Consider the following 16,560-nt stretch of genomic DNA (forward strand, 5'->3'; position numbering starts at 1 on the left):
ACAGAGATAAAAGGTAAAATTGCCTTTATTCATCTTAGTATAAAACAGGAAGAGGTAGAATTAATAATTTCTAACACTGCTAACCTTTTTCTAACCCTGTCTATTAGATGCTTCTCTGAACTAAGCCCAGGTCTTGTCTTTTAAACCTGTCTTTCAGATCACAAACGCTTATCCAATATGATGGCTCAAATCAGGCATCTATTAAGTTATATACCCCTATTTCTTCTTCTAAAGGTGCTATGCGATGCCTCAGAAAAGGTTGTGCATATCAGTTCCTGGAAGAGAGATGATTTCTTGCAAGCAGAAAAATCCATATAGAACCAGCAAGATATACCATGCCCCTCATCTGCATTTTTGTGAAAGCACCTTAAAAATACCTTGCAAAACAAGTGCACTTCTCAGGTTGTTAGCACAACCCAGCTGCAAACTGAGGAGGAAGTTTCTTACCATTAATATTTTGTCTTTGTGTAACTCTAAGTCTTGAGTTCTGAAAGGTCATATCTCAGGAAACAGTAGGAGAAATTTTATTTCCATGGGAATTTCTTTAGAACAATTCACTAACGACTCTCCAATGAAGAATTCAGTTCTCATATGTTATAGCAATAGTTTTGCTGTAAGAAAAAACTCTTTTTTCATTTTTTTTCTGCTCAGAATCTGCTGCTAATGAGTCAGTTTTCTCTGTATTCTCTCCAGCACATGGTGGTAGTAGGTCTTCTTCTGGAATAAATTGAGCAGGCCAGCATCTTCTTCGTTCACTTACTTCATTGTCTTTACTCACCTTTCCAATTTGATGGAGATCCTTGACAATTATTTTTTCAGTATCTTCTAGTACCATCGTCAATAAATTAAATAGAAGAGCAATCCAGGCAAGGCCAAAAAGAATCCAAATGGCTACCAGCATTCTGTAGTACCTAAAGTAATTCCTGCCAGGTTGTTTACCTGTAGGTGAAGAGGGGGAAAGAAGAAGAAAATGAACAAGTTCAAATTGTTTTGCCTGTGTAAAGTGGGTCAGCCTAATGGATTAATCAATGTATTGTACTTTAAAGTTACTTTTTAATTGTAATGGAGTCTCCATCCTCCCCAGCATTAGGTTAAGGACAGGCAAGTCTCTTGTTGTGGCAGCAAACTGATATATGCTAGCACAAACATGCTGGACTGTCAAAAAGATATACTGGGATTGAGGTGAATTACTATCAGACCAGGATATTTTTTTTCCCCTTATGACATACTAATCCCAATTCAACCTCCCCATGTACAGGTAAATGTGATGATGTGGGAAGTAGTGTAAAACTGAATCGGATTATGTTAAAAATATTCCCGAACTCCCAAAGCACAGTGGGCTGCTATAACCACATGACTATTGCCATCTAAGTTATTGTAATTCTGAGTATTTTTATAATGTGTCATTATAACCTAGCAAATATTTACTTTGAATTGTAGGTACCCTTGATCACACAAAGAAAGCAGCTGCGATTTGTACTTTAATTCTGAATGGCTTCAGGATCTTCCTCCACTAAAAAACTAGGTGACTGATGGGAACTCACTGACACATGCCAAGAACACAACTTTTATTGTTGGAAACCAGTGGACCGAAGCTTATTTCATGCAGTCCAAACCTCTTAGCATCAGCTGGTATCGCACACCCGCTTTTCTGCATGGGTCATTTTGTTTGTTCCTTCAGATGTCAGCCATCCACCACCAACATGCAGGGAGCATTTGCTCCTACTGCACTTAGTCCCGCACAACATTATCATCATAATACAGCTGATATGACCCTGGAATCTGCAGGAAAATTTGGTGATGTTGCTTCTTAAATGCTATAAGTTATTGTCAAGGGTGAGTCCACATAGTAGATACCACAGCAATGTGCATGGACAGGGAGATACCACAAACCTTGTGGATCATTTCCCATTGTGAAGCTGCCCAAAAGAAGCCAGGATGCTGGCAACTCTTTTCAAATCCTGCAGTGCACAGATTGATGTGCAGGATTTTTGTACTTCATCACAGAAGAGCTCTGGAAATGGGTCAGGAGTGGGCTGGTTTGTCCTCCTGGGTAGATATTCAACAGCTGTTCCTTTTTCTTCCGCTGTGGTTGAGTTGGCAGAGAGGATGCCAGCCTTGCTAAAAAGCATCTCCTTTTGTGCTGTTGTATGAAGTTCATGATGTGGGGTTAGCAAAGCAACTAGTAATATCTTTGTAATGTTAACTCAAAACTGGACTGCAGCAGGGCATAAATTCAGTTTACAGCCCAAGAGAAGTTTCACCCTAGAAGGATCACCTATGTGTACACGTATTACAGTTAAATCCAGACTCTGATATCTTCCTAGGATGTCTCCCTACACAAAACAGGCTTTATCTCATCCTTGGAGTACAACAGATTCAAACCAGTTTTGAATTACTAAAATGCAAATAAACTCAAGTTTATTATTTTCCGCTTGGCCAGTGCAAATCCATTTGCCACCTGTAATCGATTCTAAATGCATAATACTCAAAACAATCATTGATTCTGCTTGTTTCATTGTGAAGGTGTGAGGCATTAAATTTATCATAATTTTATTACCGTTGTTTAATGCCAATTGAGATAAACACTGCAGGGAACAATATTTCAGCTTAAGTTAATTGATCCTAATGAAAATGAAATCACAGATCCAGGAGTCTTGCCTAATTGTTAGTTTTTAACCATATTTGTAAACTACTGTGGCTGCAGAGTAGAAAAGTGCTATGGAGACAGTGGTTTTCAGGGTGTGACCCGCTATCATTATTGTAAAACAGACTTGCAATTTGGACAAGGAAAGAGAATGTACCAATCTCATGTCCACTTTTTTTTTCCTGTATGGCACCAGCTACTCTCCACCTTCCTGTATTCTATGTCACTGAAGTTCGAGGTGCTCAGTATTGCACAGACCAGCGTTATCAGTCCTACTGGTTAGGAAAGAAATGCCTGTTCCCTGTTGTTCTCCAGTGCAATGGCAAAGATTGGCCCAGGCTGGAGATAATGGTGAGCAAAAAGGTCACTGTTGTGTGACACAGATTCTTTGCTGATGCCTGAGTTCTGTGTTGTGTTCAGGGCAATACTGCTTAACTAGTGCTGGAGACAAAGCATCTATCTCTGGATTATGTTAAAAGGGAATTTTCAAGGGACACTTGTTTCCTATGCTTTGTAGCAAGAGGGAGCACCTAGCTGCCTGGGTTCACTTGAGGAAATATCAACTGATTGCCATTGCATGAATTGACCATCAGCTAGGTTACAAGATCATTATGATAGCTAAACTCATGCAAACAAGCAAGAAGTCAACTGAATAGTCAGAGCACCACCAGCCTCTTTAGCAGACTCAGAGAAATTAAGGTCAGCAGGGAATTTCAGATTGTATGGAAAAGCTTGTGGGCTCCCTCTGGGACCATCCTCGGCTTGATGTAAGAAATCTTTCAGAACCACAAGGTTGCCAGCCAGTCTCCAAGGCCCCTCTTGCATCTCTGCAAGACTTGAGAGCTTAGGGTTTGTTGTGTGGTGGATGTCTGTCCATCAGAAAGGGATGTTGGGCTTCCTGGTTCTCTGTAAGGACAGCACTGGTTCTCAAGTATTAGCTTCAGAGCTTCCTTCTCATATCCCTGCTGAAGAGAAGTTGAAGCTGGCAAGATGCTGGCAGGACAGGTTGCTCTAGAGAAATGTTTGATTCTCCATGGAGTCCAGGTGTTTGAATACTTCATTAGTGCAGACACTAATTTGACTTCTGGTCATCATTTTGGAGTTCCTCTAGAAGCTTATTCTATGGAGAGTGTATTTTGGGCAGCAGATCCACAGAAGTGTTTCAAGAAGCGCTCCAGCATGCTGGAGTGTAGCCTGAACAGTTCATCTTCAGGGCAAGAAGGTCAGTTTTCCAGTGATATATATGTTTAAGCCCCACTTCTGATAGAATGAGTAGAATTCCCCACTTAACCATGACTGGGATTTCCACCTCTCACTTTGTTGTGTTAAATCATGTGTTCTGAAAAATGACCACTTACTTCTTTATTCTGCACTTTGAAATGTAAGTCTTAGGTGGCTAAATCAGGGGATACATGTCTTATTTTGTATGACTGTAGCTGACTGTCCCCTTTTGGGATATGCAAAATTCTTAGGCTCCTTGAATTCTCCCTCCACACTTCCCCTTTCCTCCCCAAAATACATAGCTTCTTTGCACCCCAAAGCACCACATTTCACTATATTTAGATAATTTTGTGCTTTTGTCAGCACATGCAATCCCAGAGAAATTATCATTTCCCCCAGAAAAGTACAAGACAAAGACTAGTCAAAGAATCATAGAATTATTTTAGTTGGAAGAGACCTTCAAGATCATCAAGCCCAACCATTAACCTAACTCTGGCACTAAACCATGTCTCTAAGAACCTCATCTATATGTTGTTTAAACACCAAAGTCAAAGACTCAGACAGAAGATTTGTCTCTGCAGTACATAGGTGGTCTGTGCAGTCAACACATGGCAATTACAGTCATAACCCTGGCATTTTGCTGTGTATCCTCTCTGAAATCAGCCTTACCTACTACATAATCTCCAAAGCCAATGGTGCTGAGGGTGATAAATGCAAAGTAAATTCCTTCACTGTAGGACCAGCCCTCTGTTATCTGGAAGAAGAGTGATGGCAAGCACAAAAAAACTAGGATCCCCATTACCAGGAAGAACAAAAGGGTAAGAAATTTGATCTTCTTCTGAAAAAGAAAGAAACCAATTCAATTATAATAGTGATTTGACATACTAGCAAGCCATATGTACTGATGCCTATTAAAACTGGGTGTCTATCTAGGAATACATACTAGGACCACAGGAACTGAAGGATTTGTATTGAGTGCTCTTCCCTTAAGAGTACTTTAGCCTTGTTCTGGATCAGGGGGAAGCCATGTGTTATGGGTGTTGCATGTCAACAGTAGCCCTCGCAGATGTAGTCTTTTATCTGATTGTATCAGCCTCCAGTGACCATGAGTATAGGAGGAATTCTTATGCAATGACCTTTATTGGAGACAGACTATTTCCACTTTTCACCAGACAACTTCACTTTTAGCTTTTAGGTATTCAGGTGTGGCACCCAAAGAACATTCAAATTTGCCTGAGAAAAGAGACTTAAAATAAAAAAATACTAACACCCCCTCCAAGAGTGTAGATTGTTGACTTTATTTCTCATTGCATCAGTGCCACAACTTGGCTCCTACTCAGTGGATACCTTGCTAGAAGAAGACCTTTAACAAATGAGCTCCTGATGAAAAATTGCCTGGGCAGTGACTTTTGAATCATCCTGCTTCCCAGCAGTCATGAAGGAGCCTTGAATAGAAAGACTTGCTATATATTAAGATTTATCAGCTAAACACACATACAGATGCAGACAATTTTATGAGTCCAGATTGTATGGAAATTAATGGCAACTGATGGATAATTTTGCATGTGTTTGTGCATTGTGCAGGTGGTTGAGTCTGTGTCTTATCAAGCCTTATGTTCTATTTAATTTCTCCAGATATTGGGAGAAATTTAACAATTTAAAAGGTGTTGTCTGTAGCACCCATACCTTTTTCTGAAAGAGAATTAGAGTAGGAGACATGGAAAAGCTATTCTCACTTCCTCAGTAGTGGTGACAGAAGGGGAGGAGCTGCAAATAACTTGAGGCATAGCCAGGCAAGACACATCCTGCCTCTTGCCCTTTACAGGTGCCTCCTCACCTTGCAGCAACTGGGCTCAAACGGACAACTTCAGCCTGATGTTTCCTTTCTGTCAAAGTCAATGGAGGAGAGGGATTAAAGGACTGCATAATGAATGAGGAGGGCTGACATGCCAGGCATCGAGTCAGTACCCACTGAAACCCCTACAACTTACCTACTTTTTACAGCTTTTTACAGCTCACCTGTTTTTCACTGCCTCAAGATGAGATGCTTAATCATCTCTCTCTTTACGGGTTATAAAGGGTGATAGGTACTTCCCTAGAGCGTAAGCTCCTGAGATACATGTCAGGAGAAGTCTGATGAGGTGCCCACTCTCTCCATTGATTGCTGAAGGGTGTTGGATATCTGATATTTAGATGCGTAGACAAACTGTATCACTTTTTCTGAATAGCACCTCTATGGTTGCCTTGTCTGTTTAGCTCTGCAAGTGAAGAATGTCTCTTTCTCTCTCTGTCCTGGTTTTGTTAAAAAACAAGTTTCTCTTTTAGTGAATTTGCCTGTCAGCTAAAGCTTCATATGAGCTGCATGTTCCTGGAGAACCAGATATATGTTTTGGTAAACACAGCAATGGAATGCGAAGTTATTGATAAGCATGGATGGACATCTCATGAGAGGGGCAACGAGAAACAGGTGACCAAGAAACTGACCAACTGTGTACAACATTCCATTCACGTGATGCTTCATATAAAAGTGGGAAGTCACAAAGATCTCGTCCTTTGTCCTTCTTTTCCCTTCTGCTTATGGCCGACATTAGGAGAGAACCTTGCTAGTCATCCCTGCGAACTGAAGCCTAGTGACAGACTGAATCCAGCTCCGGTTGGCTGCAGAGTCCAGTCCAGGACTTCGGGTGCCAGCTCTGCAGTTGCTGAGACTTTCAAGATTGGTTTTGTATATTTTGCATGATTTTCTCTATTCTTATCAGTAACATTAGTAAAACATTTTTAATTTTTCCAACTCTCTTCTCTCTGTCCTTCTTTTCCTCCCGACCGCCTGTCCTTAGCAGGAAGCAGGGAGAGCGAGGGGCAAACGGGGGAAGTGGAGGGGAGGAGGTTAACAATACATCTGCCAGGGTTTTATTGTTACCCCACAATCTAAACCCTTGACACTCTCTTAGCACAATGTCCAACACAGCATGAGAACAGTTATAATAGAGGAAAACGCCAGAATACACTTTGAGGGGAAAACAAAAAAAAAAGAAATTAGCATATAACTGTGCCTAAGTAAAACAAATTACCTTTCTCATTCCTTTCTCGTACAGGAATTTCCCCAGCTTTTTACACAGCAGTGAGAGCATCTTACCGACACGGTGCAGAAAAACAATATTCAGAGGGATTCCAAACAGTGCAAAAAAGACACAGAAGATCTGACCCCCAGCAGTTTTAGGGTGCAGCGTGCCATAGCCTATGAGAAAAGACAAGTCACAGGAGACATTCCAGAGAACTGGAGCAGTCCACGATTACATTCGCACCTACCCCAACCTGGCCTGCTATTGACCCCAAAAGATGTGGCTAGCACTTCTCAGTCCACATTCTCTCTTTTTTTTTTGTTTTTCTCTGAAAAAAGCAATAAGAAGATGAAGTGGTTCACCTCACATGTTCTGGGGGATGCAGAGTACACTGTGTGCTCCCAGCCCAGCCCTAGTGGGAAAGAAAGCACAATCTAAAAGCAGTTATGGGAAACATGCACTGTCCTGTGACAAATACATAAAAAGACAGAAACCAGAAGTCTGGGGACCTGGAAGACATCAAGGTTGGAGTTCCAGACTGTTTGCCATGTCAGAAACACTTAGAGCCATTTCAAGCTTCTTGTTGATCTGCCTGTGTGTTAGTGACCTCCCTGGCCAAATGCCAGTACGCTGGTATGTTCAGACACTGGCTCCAGTCCTGCAGGCAGTACAGTGTGCATTAGAATAGATGGTGTTAATTAGTCCAGGCCTTACTGGTGTCTGATTTATTCATGCCAGAGTGACATCTGTCTCAAAGTCCTACTAAAAGAGGATTTATCCAAGTAGTGGAACGACGGCTGCAGAACTCCAAACATGTCCTTTAATGGACTGGAGACTTTGTTCCTCTTAGACTCTGTGAGGTACACCCCTGAGTGCAAGAGTCCTGTACTTTGTGTATGTCCTTATCAGTGACCTTGAGAAAAGGCTTTTTCCCGAGCACAGTTCATCTTAAGGCATCCATTACTTGGAAAATGTAATGTTTTCTTTGGGGAAAAGGCAAATAAAACAACCAAGTGATTTATTGCCTACTAGGCCCCCAAGTGCTTGAGCTGTCTAAGGGTCCCTGTTGCAGAAATATTCCATTTTCATGACTAAACCTGGTGAAGATGAGTGGAAGTAGCTGATGTACCTTCACAACAGACTTTTGTGGTGAAGGTGCACATAAAAAAAGTCGCACTTTTTCTGGGACAGCCTGTCTGCCTCACTAGGGAAAAAAAAATTAGGGAAAGCAACCAATTTGGTTTGCAGAGAAATGCTAAAATGAGAAAATACAGTAATACATATGGTGGAAAGGAATAGATCAGCTGGTAGCAGGGTGCTGACAAACCAGAGGAGCTTTATTGATAAGTGAATGTTGTTGTAAACATGGAACATTTGTCATTGATGTGATGGGTCAGGAGCCTCTCTTTCTTCTACAGCAGGGGGTCTCTGCCTGGGTTCATGCAGCATCTACACACCTGCCATGATGCTGGGACACCACCAGGACCCTTGTGACATGTCACACTCAACAGATCAGTGGAGCAGCTGTGCCTGAGGCGTAGTGGGAGTGAGGCCTCAGCTTCACTCTGCAAAACAACAGATTTGACTTTCACTGCCTAAGACCGCAAAGCAAGAGCCAAAAGTGTGGATTTCATGCTTAAATTGGGCAGGTCTGTGCTTTTTGGGATGCATCTTTGGGAGAATGGGAGAGAGAGGCAGGTCCAGGCAGCCCATGAAAAGGTCAGGACAACTTGAAGCAGAAGTGTGAAAGTCTAAGCATTTGCCTTGCCCCCTTCACATTTTTTTTTCCTCCAGCATATTACTAATTCAATATGTGCACTAACAGCTCATCACAGGTTGTTGAGACAGTGTCCATGCCCCAGCAGAGTTCACTTCTTTCCTACCATTCTTTTATGCTTTACAACAGTCCTGGATTTAAAGTCTATTTGATCCTAGAATAAATACCAGGGAAGCAAAGTTTATCTCCCACCACAAATGGCAGCAGAGCAAATATTTTAACAGATGGCTCAAAAAGAAGAAACAAGTGGGAAATCACAAGCCAAAATAATACACAAAGAGCTGTGCAGTGGTGAGGTCTCAGGACCAAGTCCCTTGCCAGTTACCATGAATGACAATGACAGGCTGGAGTTTTTATCCTTGAAAGTATTATCCATTCATGTCTTAATAACCAGACATAATAAACATCACACACACAGAAACACACATGTACGGAAAGGATTAGACCTACCTATCGTAGAGACAACCGTGCCTGCAAAGAAGAAGGAGTCACTGAAATCCCAGTTGCTGTCTTCAATCTGTGATTCATTTCCTACAGGGTATACTCCATTCTGAATGGCTTTAGTCAGGTTCTGGGAGGGAAATCAAAGTTTGGTATCAATGTGGCTGCTTTACTCAAGTGCTTGTTGCAATAATATTACAGTTTTAGCCAACTACTGCTCCCGTGCTGGTTTGACTGAAACTGAGTGATTCTTTTTCATGCAGCTAGAAACACTTCTCTTTTGTAGCTACCATGTTTGTTGTTTAGATTTAGTTTGAGAATAACAAGGTAACATCGTGGGACAGTATTAATGTTTTGCATCAACTAACTTCCCAGTGGTTTTGATTTGGAATGAAGAACGTGTAAGAACTTATTGTTATCTTAGCCATTGTCTGGGAGACCAAAGTCTTTCTGGGTTTTCTATGGGCAGGTGTGAGGCAGCTGGGAAGGGGGCCATGGATGGGACAGAACTTGACTGACACCAGGCCAATCAATGAGACTATTCCATGCCATTAGCATCATGCTTCATGTTTAATGGGATTTTTCTGGCTGGGGACACCCATTCCAGTTCCACTCCATTTTAGCCAAGTTCTGTTTGGAAGTTCCTTCAGTTTGGCCTTTGCTGTCCTGCCATTTCGCACTTGTCATTTTCTAGGCTTTTTCTGCCTTTCTCTTTGGGACCAGGGTGCTCTCTTCCTGGGTCTGGCTGCTCAGTGCAGGAGGAGTTTGTGAGGAGTTGCATTGAGTATCATTTATTTTCTATCTTTTTATATAGTAGTAGTAGTAGATTAGTATTAGTATTATTTTACTATTTTATTAAACTGTTTTTATCTCAGTCCATGAGTTTCCCCCTTCTCTCTTGATTCTCCCCCCTATTTGGGGGCAGAGAGGGGGGACCAAGCAAGTGGCTGTCGTGGATTGCTAGATTGCTAGCTGGCATTAAACCACGACAGCTCCTTTCCTGTGAATACTGTTCAGCTGCCCTTAGTGATACTCTGAGACTATTCACACTTCTACGCCCTAGGCTGGGTAGCAGCCAGCCAGTGTTTTTGAGTGTCAGTCTTTTGCCCTGTTTATGCTGACTGCTCTAGTGGATATTGGCACTTGTTTTCTTCAGCACGAGCAAGGACTGTGATCTTCTAGGTTAAGTACTTTGGAAAAAAATGATCCTATAGATGACTAGGATGTGGCAGAGCAAGACAGGCCATTGGCTTAAGCAATGGGGTGGCTGGTTGCTGCTTTTGAGCTTGCCCTTGAGACGGCAGTGGTGGATCCAGGATCTAATCACTGTATGCAGGCACTCTGAGCAGTGACTCTGATCCCTCCCAGGAAGGTATCAGTGAGTTATAGCAGGGTACACGTGACATACACAGGGAATTTCATTTTAAGGTTGTATTCTGATTAGTGTCACAGATTTAAATTGAGAGAAAGTCCATTGATTTGCAAAGCATTACTCTTCGTGTAACCACAGTCAGAATTCAATGTGATATACCCGCTCCTTTCCAAACCACATACATGAACACACATGCACATATTTGCAACGTGGCCTTTGAGATGAGTTTAGATGAACATCTGTCAGAGGTGGTTCATTTTGAGTTGAGACTGCCCTGCCACAGGGGGTTTGAATAGATGTTTCTCCTAAGCCCTTCCAGCCCTATTGTCTATCGTAGAATAGAATATCAGGTTGGAAGGGACCACAAAAATCATCTAACATCTGATAGATCATATGATCTATCATGTTATGCATTTTTCTGACTCTTCCTTTCTTCACTGCTTTTAATTCTAAGTGCTGTGAATTTTTTTGAGCTTGAAAAAATAATAATTAAAAACAAGAGAAACAACAAAAACACAGTATCCAGCTGTCTCTGCCTTTAGCAAACAGAGATTATTGCACCAGACATCCAGAAAGCAGTCTGGTTTGTAGTGAAACAGCCTCGATAAAATCCAGGTCTGAGTCCTACCAAAGGCAAGACACAAGCTGGAATAAACTGCACCAGAGAAGTCTCCCCCTACTTCCTCCCTCACTGTCTTTTTTTCTGGTGTCCCAGGAAACAAAGGCTAACAGCAAGCATTCCTCAGGCCTTGCACAAAGATTTCATTGTCTTGAAAATGTCCTTTTTTGTTGTTTGTTTTTGGTTTTTTTTTTCCCTCCCCTACCTGCAAAAAAAATCCAAGGTGAAGATGGCAAATGCATATGGGGGCTGGATCACTGGTTGTGTTGTTAGAAATGCCATTTCTTACCCTTCTTATCCTGAGAACTGGCCTGTTAAGAGCTCCATTATTTTCCCACACAAAAACGTTTACAGCAAGGCTTTTTGAGCTCCCCAGTTTTGTTTGCTTTGTAGCAGACAGAGGTAAGAAATACCAGAGATGAGGAGACAGCTGTGCTCATTCTGAGTTTCCTGTCCTGTGACCAGAAACACGTTTCCCTTGGCCAGGCTACCTGTTTAACTTCTGCCGCATCTTCAAAAATAAACCCTGACTATTCCACCCTTCTTGTAGTGATTTGGACTTATTTTTTTTTAAATTATGCTTTTTATTTCATCCAAGAGATTGTTTTGGACCTTGCCATATTGTTCCTCTGTGCTATCTGTGATACCACCTTAAGTGGCAACCATGCCTATCTATTTCAGACAGCCACATTTTTCCTGCTTTGCCATCCACTGTAGGTGAGCACAACCCCGCCAAAAGCCAAATCAACAGGAAGCAAAACCCCAAAGAATTGGGATATCATGGGATGAGGACTGTTAATAGCTAACACACAAGGTTTTGTCAAGCTACACAAGCTGTGTTTACCATAAGTGTGACCTGCCTGCTCAGGCCAGAGAGGACTTGGGGCTTGCTAAGATCACCCAAATGACTGCATCAGGAGGAAAGCAGTGAAAGTTATCTGCGTAGCAAGGCTGAGTAGGGAACAACAACTGATGGGGAAACAGGAGGGAAAAAGGGCTTCCTCAGGGCTGGCACTTACCTTCATAAACTGTTCTATCTCTGCTATCGTGAGGTGAGTGAAGTTCTGCAGAAAAGCCTCCTTCATCTGGGCAGCTGCTATTTTCTCCTGCTTCTCAGCAGTCCTCTCCAGTGCCTGGAACACGGCTGCACCCACCAGCAGGTAGACGAAGTAGCCCACCACCAGCAAACTTGTCTGCAGCTTGCCAGTGCACATGGCCTTTGGTGGGACACGTCAAGGGATGGGGAGTGAAAGGTGGCGATTGGTAAATCCCTTGCACTCCTGGGAAGCCTCTCCCAGGCAGGAGGAGCCCTCCCAGCTCCAGTTTCCGCTGGGATCCTGCACTGACAGGGACAGTGAGCTGTCAAATACGTTCTTGGGGAAGTTGGGAAAGAAAAATCAACCAGCAAACAAACCCAACCCCCTCAAAAAAAAAACTTTCCACTCTCTGAGCTGCATGCTGTTTAGGGATTTCCTCTTGTCTGTGAAACTCTGCCTTGCTGAGTTCTCAGGAAAAGTGGGTCAGGATGTAAGGAGCTGGCAGGTGGCCATCTCCTGCTCAAGAGGCTCTGGGGACAGGTGAGGATAGACTGAAAAGGGCCCACAGGGGATCTTGCTTGGATAAAAAACATCATTTTGCCTCCTCTGCCTCCTTCTAACAACAAGAACCGGACTCCAGGGCAAGCTCCGATAACCCCAGAAGCCCCTTCTTGCCCTATGTTCAGTGGCAGCTTCAGGGAAATGCAGCTGGGCTGCTCTTCTGGGCTTCACTTGTCTGCTTGCAGTGCAGGACAGGGACAAGAAGCCCTGCATATGGCCACAACAGCCCGCAGCAAAACCTTGACATAGGGGCAAACAGCTGCAGGTTGCATTTGTACCAGGCCTGGAGAGGTTCTTCTGCTGATATTTTGTATGAAGTGTATCCAAGGGAGGACATTACAGTGTGGTTGTGTGCAGAATTAGATGGATAAAAAAACCAGTCATACCATCAGATTGATAGAATCATGGAAGAATAGAATCGTTTAGTTTAGAAAAAACGTTAAACAACATTGAGGACAACTGAAAACCTGACAGTGCCAACACAACTAAAGAATATCCCTAAGCGCCATGTCTATACATCTTTTAAATACTTCCAGGGATGGTGACAACCACTTCCCTGGGTAGCCTGTTCTAATGCTTGATAACCCTTTCAATGTAAAACTTATTCCTAATATCCAATCTAAACCTCCCCTGGCCCAACTTGAAGTGGTTTACTCTTCCAGATCCATCTGTAGAGCCTTTCTACCCTTGAGAAGATCAGCACTCTTGCCCAACTTGGTGTTGTCTGCAAACTTATGGAGCGTGCACTTGATCCCCTCATCCACATCATTGATAAAGATTATAAAGATGTTCAGAGGTTAGTGGTTAATGGGTTGCACTTTGCTTAATGTACTGGAGTACTGCAGGAGTCTGTCCTGAGGTCTGTCCTGTTAAACATATTTATCAGTGACCTAGAGGAAGTGACGGATTGCACTGTCTTCAAATTTGCAGGTAACAGGAAATTGAGAGGAGCAGGTGATGTGTTTGCAGGCAGGCCTGTCGCCTACTAAGGCTGAAGGAATGGGCCAACAGGAACGTTATGAAATTCAACAAGGACTAATGCAAAGTCATGCCCCTGGGAACGCGGATCACCTTGCAAAGATACAGGCTGAGGACTGATTAACCGGGGAGCAGCACTTGGGAAAAGAAACTAAGGGTCTGAGAGGTTGTGCAATTTCCATCCTTGGAGATTTTCTAACACTCAGTTGGACAAAACCCTGAGCAACCTTGTCTGACCCCAGAGCTGATGCTGCTTTGAGCAAGAGGTTGAACCAGAAACCTGAGATCTCTTCCTACCTGACTTATTCTGTGACCTTGTGGTGTCATGAAAGATGCAGCACATACAAGATAAACAACTGATTAGGCCCACTAATGCTTCTGATTCTGAGTCTGCCTAGATTGGTTCCTTAATCATTCCCTGGAGAGTTTCCCATGCAACTCTTGGCTCCTCCTGAGGAGAGGTCTCCACTCAGTGGCTGAAAATTTCTGTGCTTCTCCAAGATTTTGATGACTTATCTGCCCACCACAAACATGCACATACCGAGAGACCTGCTCAAAAGCACATACTCATTGGTCTTGGCCTGAACTATGACTACTCCCTCCTTCTTCGTTGCATTTGTCAGTACTTCTTAGTTAGGTCCTGGCTTCTATGAGGTATTGGTATATCTCTTAAGTGGTGAACACACAGCTGTGCTTTCATCTCCCCAACAACCTAGGAGACCTCTGATAGACTTTCATAGTCCCTCTGTGTGCTGTTTATATGCCTTGGGACTCTTTATGTGGGGATCCTCAGACCAGGGCCCCCAGATGGCTTGGGGTGCCTGGTTTAAAAATGATGAGACGTTCATAATTTCCTATGTTCCAAAGAATATTATGTAAGATAGACGTAGCTTTTAATGAAGAAATGCTTGGCTGTATCCCTGTATGTTACCTACAGTAATGTAAGGTCTACTAATTTCAAAAGGATGGTTACCATGCATTGGGAACTCACTTATGTAAGTATCAGAGCTTCTTCCCATTGGCTTCAATGAGAATTTGACTGCCATTGAGAAGATTTTGTAGGGTGAGAGGCTGAAGCCCTTGAATGATTATAATGACTTTGAAACACATACCAGGCAGACCTTGATCTTGGCTGTACCATGGACACTCTTAACAATCAGATTAACTTTCTTGATGTTAGATTTTCCAGCATTTTCATTTGCTTTGTGCACAATTTCTTTGTTATTTCAGCAGATGCCCTGCTTTAGTAATGAGAAAACACTGAAGCAAATCAGCCTTTGAAGAATCATTTAAAATGTCCCACTTGTTCTGCTCTTCAAACCTTTGTGTTTCAACTGAGTTTGAAAACACAAGAAAAGGCAGAAACTCTGGGATGAGCTTTGCAGAACTGGTGTAAACAAGAAGTGGCATATGGCTTCACTCTGTCAAGTGCAGGTTGCCCTTTCACACATAAATCTGTTTTACCTCAGAGGAAAACAGGAAAACTATGAATGAAGGTAAGTGGCTTTGCAAACCCTTACAAGTTTAAAGATTTTCTTTAAAGTTACTTGAAAGGAGTTTGTAGAAACAGGATGTGTCATGTTTCCTTTCACTTCTTCTGAAGCTGCAGCGTACTGAAGGTGTGTTTCTTCCTCCATATAAATAATGGCACCTATGGCTTCACCCTTTTCTGCCACCTTTTCACACCTTTTCTCCCAGCTCTGTGAAACAAGATAAATCCCTTTGCATATGCAAATGCAGCATTCACTTGTGTGCGCAGCAGATATGAAGATAATACAGGTGGAGTATCTCTTCAATACGTCTGAGGGGAAAATTAATGTGAAAAACATAAAACTCATAGAAGATTGTGAGAATTTTAACATTGATTTCATTGCTGTGGTTTGATGAGGGTGGGTAAGGTGCCAGGAAACCTCACCTTTCTCATGCTGTGTGTATATACTAAGGTAGGTTTCTGTCTAGCCTCATCTCCAAGACAGCAGGTTTGCTATTCGTGGATGCATTTCAAGAAGACTCTGACTGCCAGGAAGCATTCAAAAGATTAATGACCTTTGTCTTCCTCCAGTTCTGGAACAAGGAATACACATAATCTTTTTTCTGTCTCTCTCTTCATACCTGCCTGCAAATCTTTAATAACCACTACAGGTTGTTCTGACATAAGTGTCGCATCGCACACCATCTTGTTCATGCTTGGGTTGACACTTGCAGAGGGAAAGAGGGACAGAAAGTACAGTATATGTTTAGTACTGGAATCTTCCCAAATAAGTTGCTTTAGGGAAGAAAGCAAGGGGGAATCCATATTCACATAGAGTCACAGTGATGAGGCAGGATGAGTTCAAGCTAGGAAGTCAATCTGCAGATGAGAGTCATGTCCAGAGATTGCCAGGAAGGGCTGTGGGGATGAGGCCAGGCTGAGGACAGGCTGGAATGTCGACCAACTGGTGAACCTGGCTCGTTGAGGTCCATGGCCAGGCTGGACAAAATTGGGAGAAGCTGGGAACTGACAACCTGAAGCATCTCTGGGACAGGGACTGACAGCCCTGATTTGGGGTGGAAGGGGAAGCTGGGCTATGGACAGGGTGGAGTAAAGCCCTGTGGGGCTGGTCAGGGCGTTGGCAATGATGGAGGTGGCATATCTGTTAAGGCAGTTAATTCTTTTTGTTCCTAAGCTAGCGGAGACCCATGACGCAGTTATAGGACTGGGGAAAGAGAAGTGATGCAGACTTCTCGCACCGGGATTATTTACTCAGCCCATTGCAGGGAAACACACGTACTGAGATCCGGTGGTAATGGAGGGTAGGGAGCATTTCCTGTCCATCACACGATGCGCTGGGACATGGTTTTCTTA

The 16,560-nt window shown here is 42.9% G+C and overlaps 1 protein-coding gene across 1 annotated transcript; it reads right to left on the minus strand.

Moving 5' to 3' along the window:
• Positions 1-7: 7 nt before the first annotated feature.
• LOC102095522 (potassium channel subfamily K member 16) lies at positions 8-12,575 on the minus strand. The gene is made up of 5 exons (XM_005506392.3): positions 12,159-12,575; positions 9,158-9,278; positions 6,940-7,106; positions 4,538-4,706; positions 8-939 (listed from the first exon to the last, which is right to left on the minus strand). The coding sequence occupies exons 1-5, from the start codon at positions 12,351-12,353 to the stop codon at positions 581-583; spliced, it is 1,011 nt and encodes a 336-aa protein (XP_005506449.2). The 5' UTR covers positions 12,354-12,575; the 3' UTR covers positions 8-580.
• Between the last annotated feature and the right edge of the window lie 3,985 nt (positions 12,576-16,560).

This window comes from Columba livia, chromosome 5 (assembly GCF_036013475.1).
Source record: "Columba livia isolate bColLiv1 breed racing homer chromosome 5, bColLiv1.pat.W.v2, whole genome shotgun sequence".
Taxonomy (NCBI): domain Eukaryota; kingdom Metazoa; phylum Chordata; class Aves; order Columbiformes; family Columbidae; genus Columba; species Columba livia.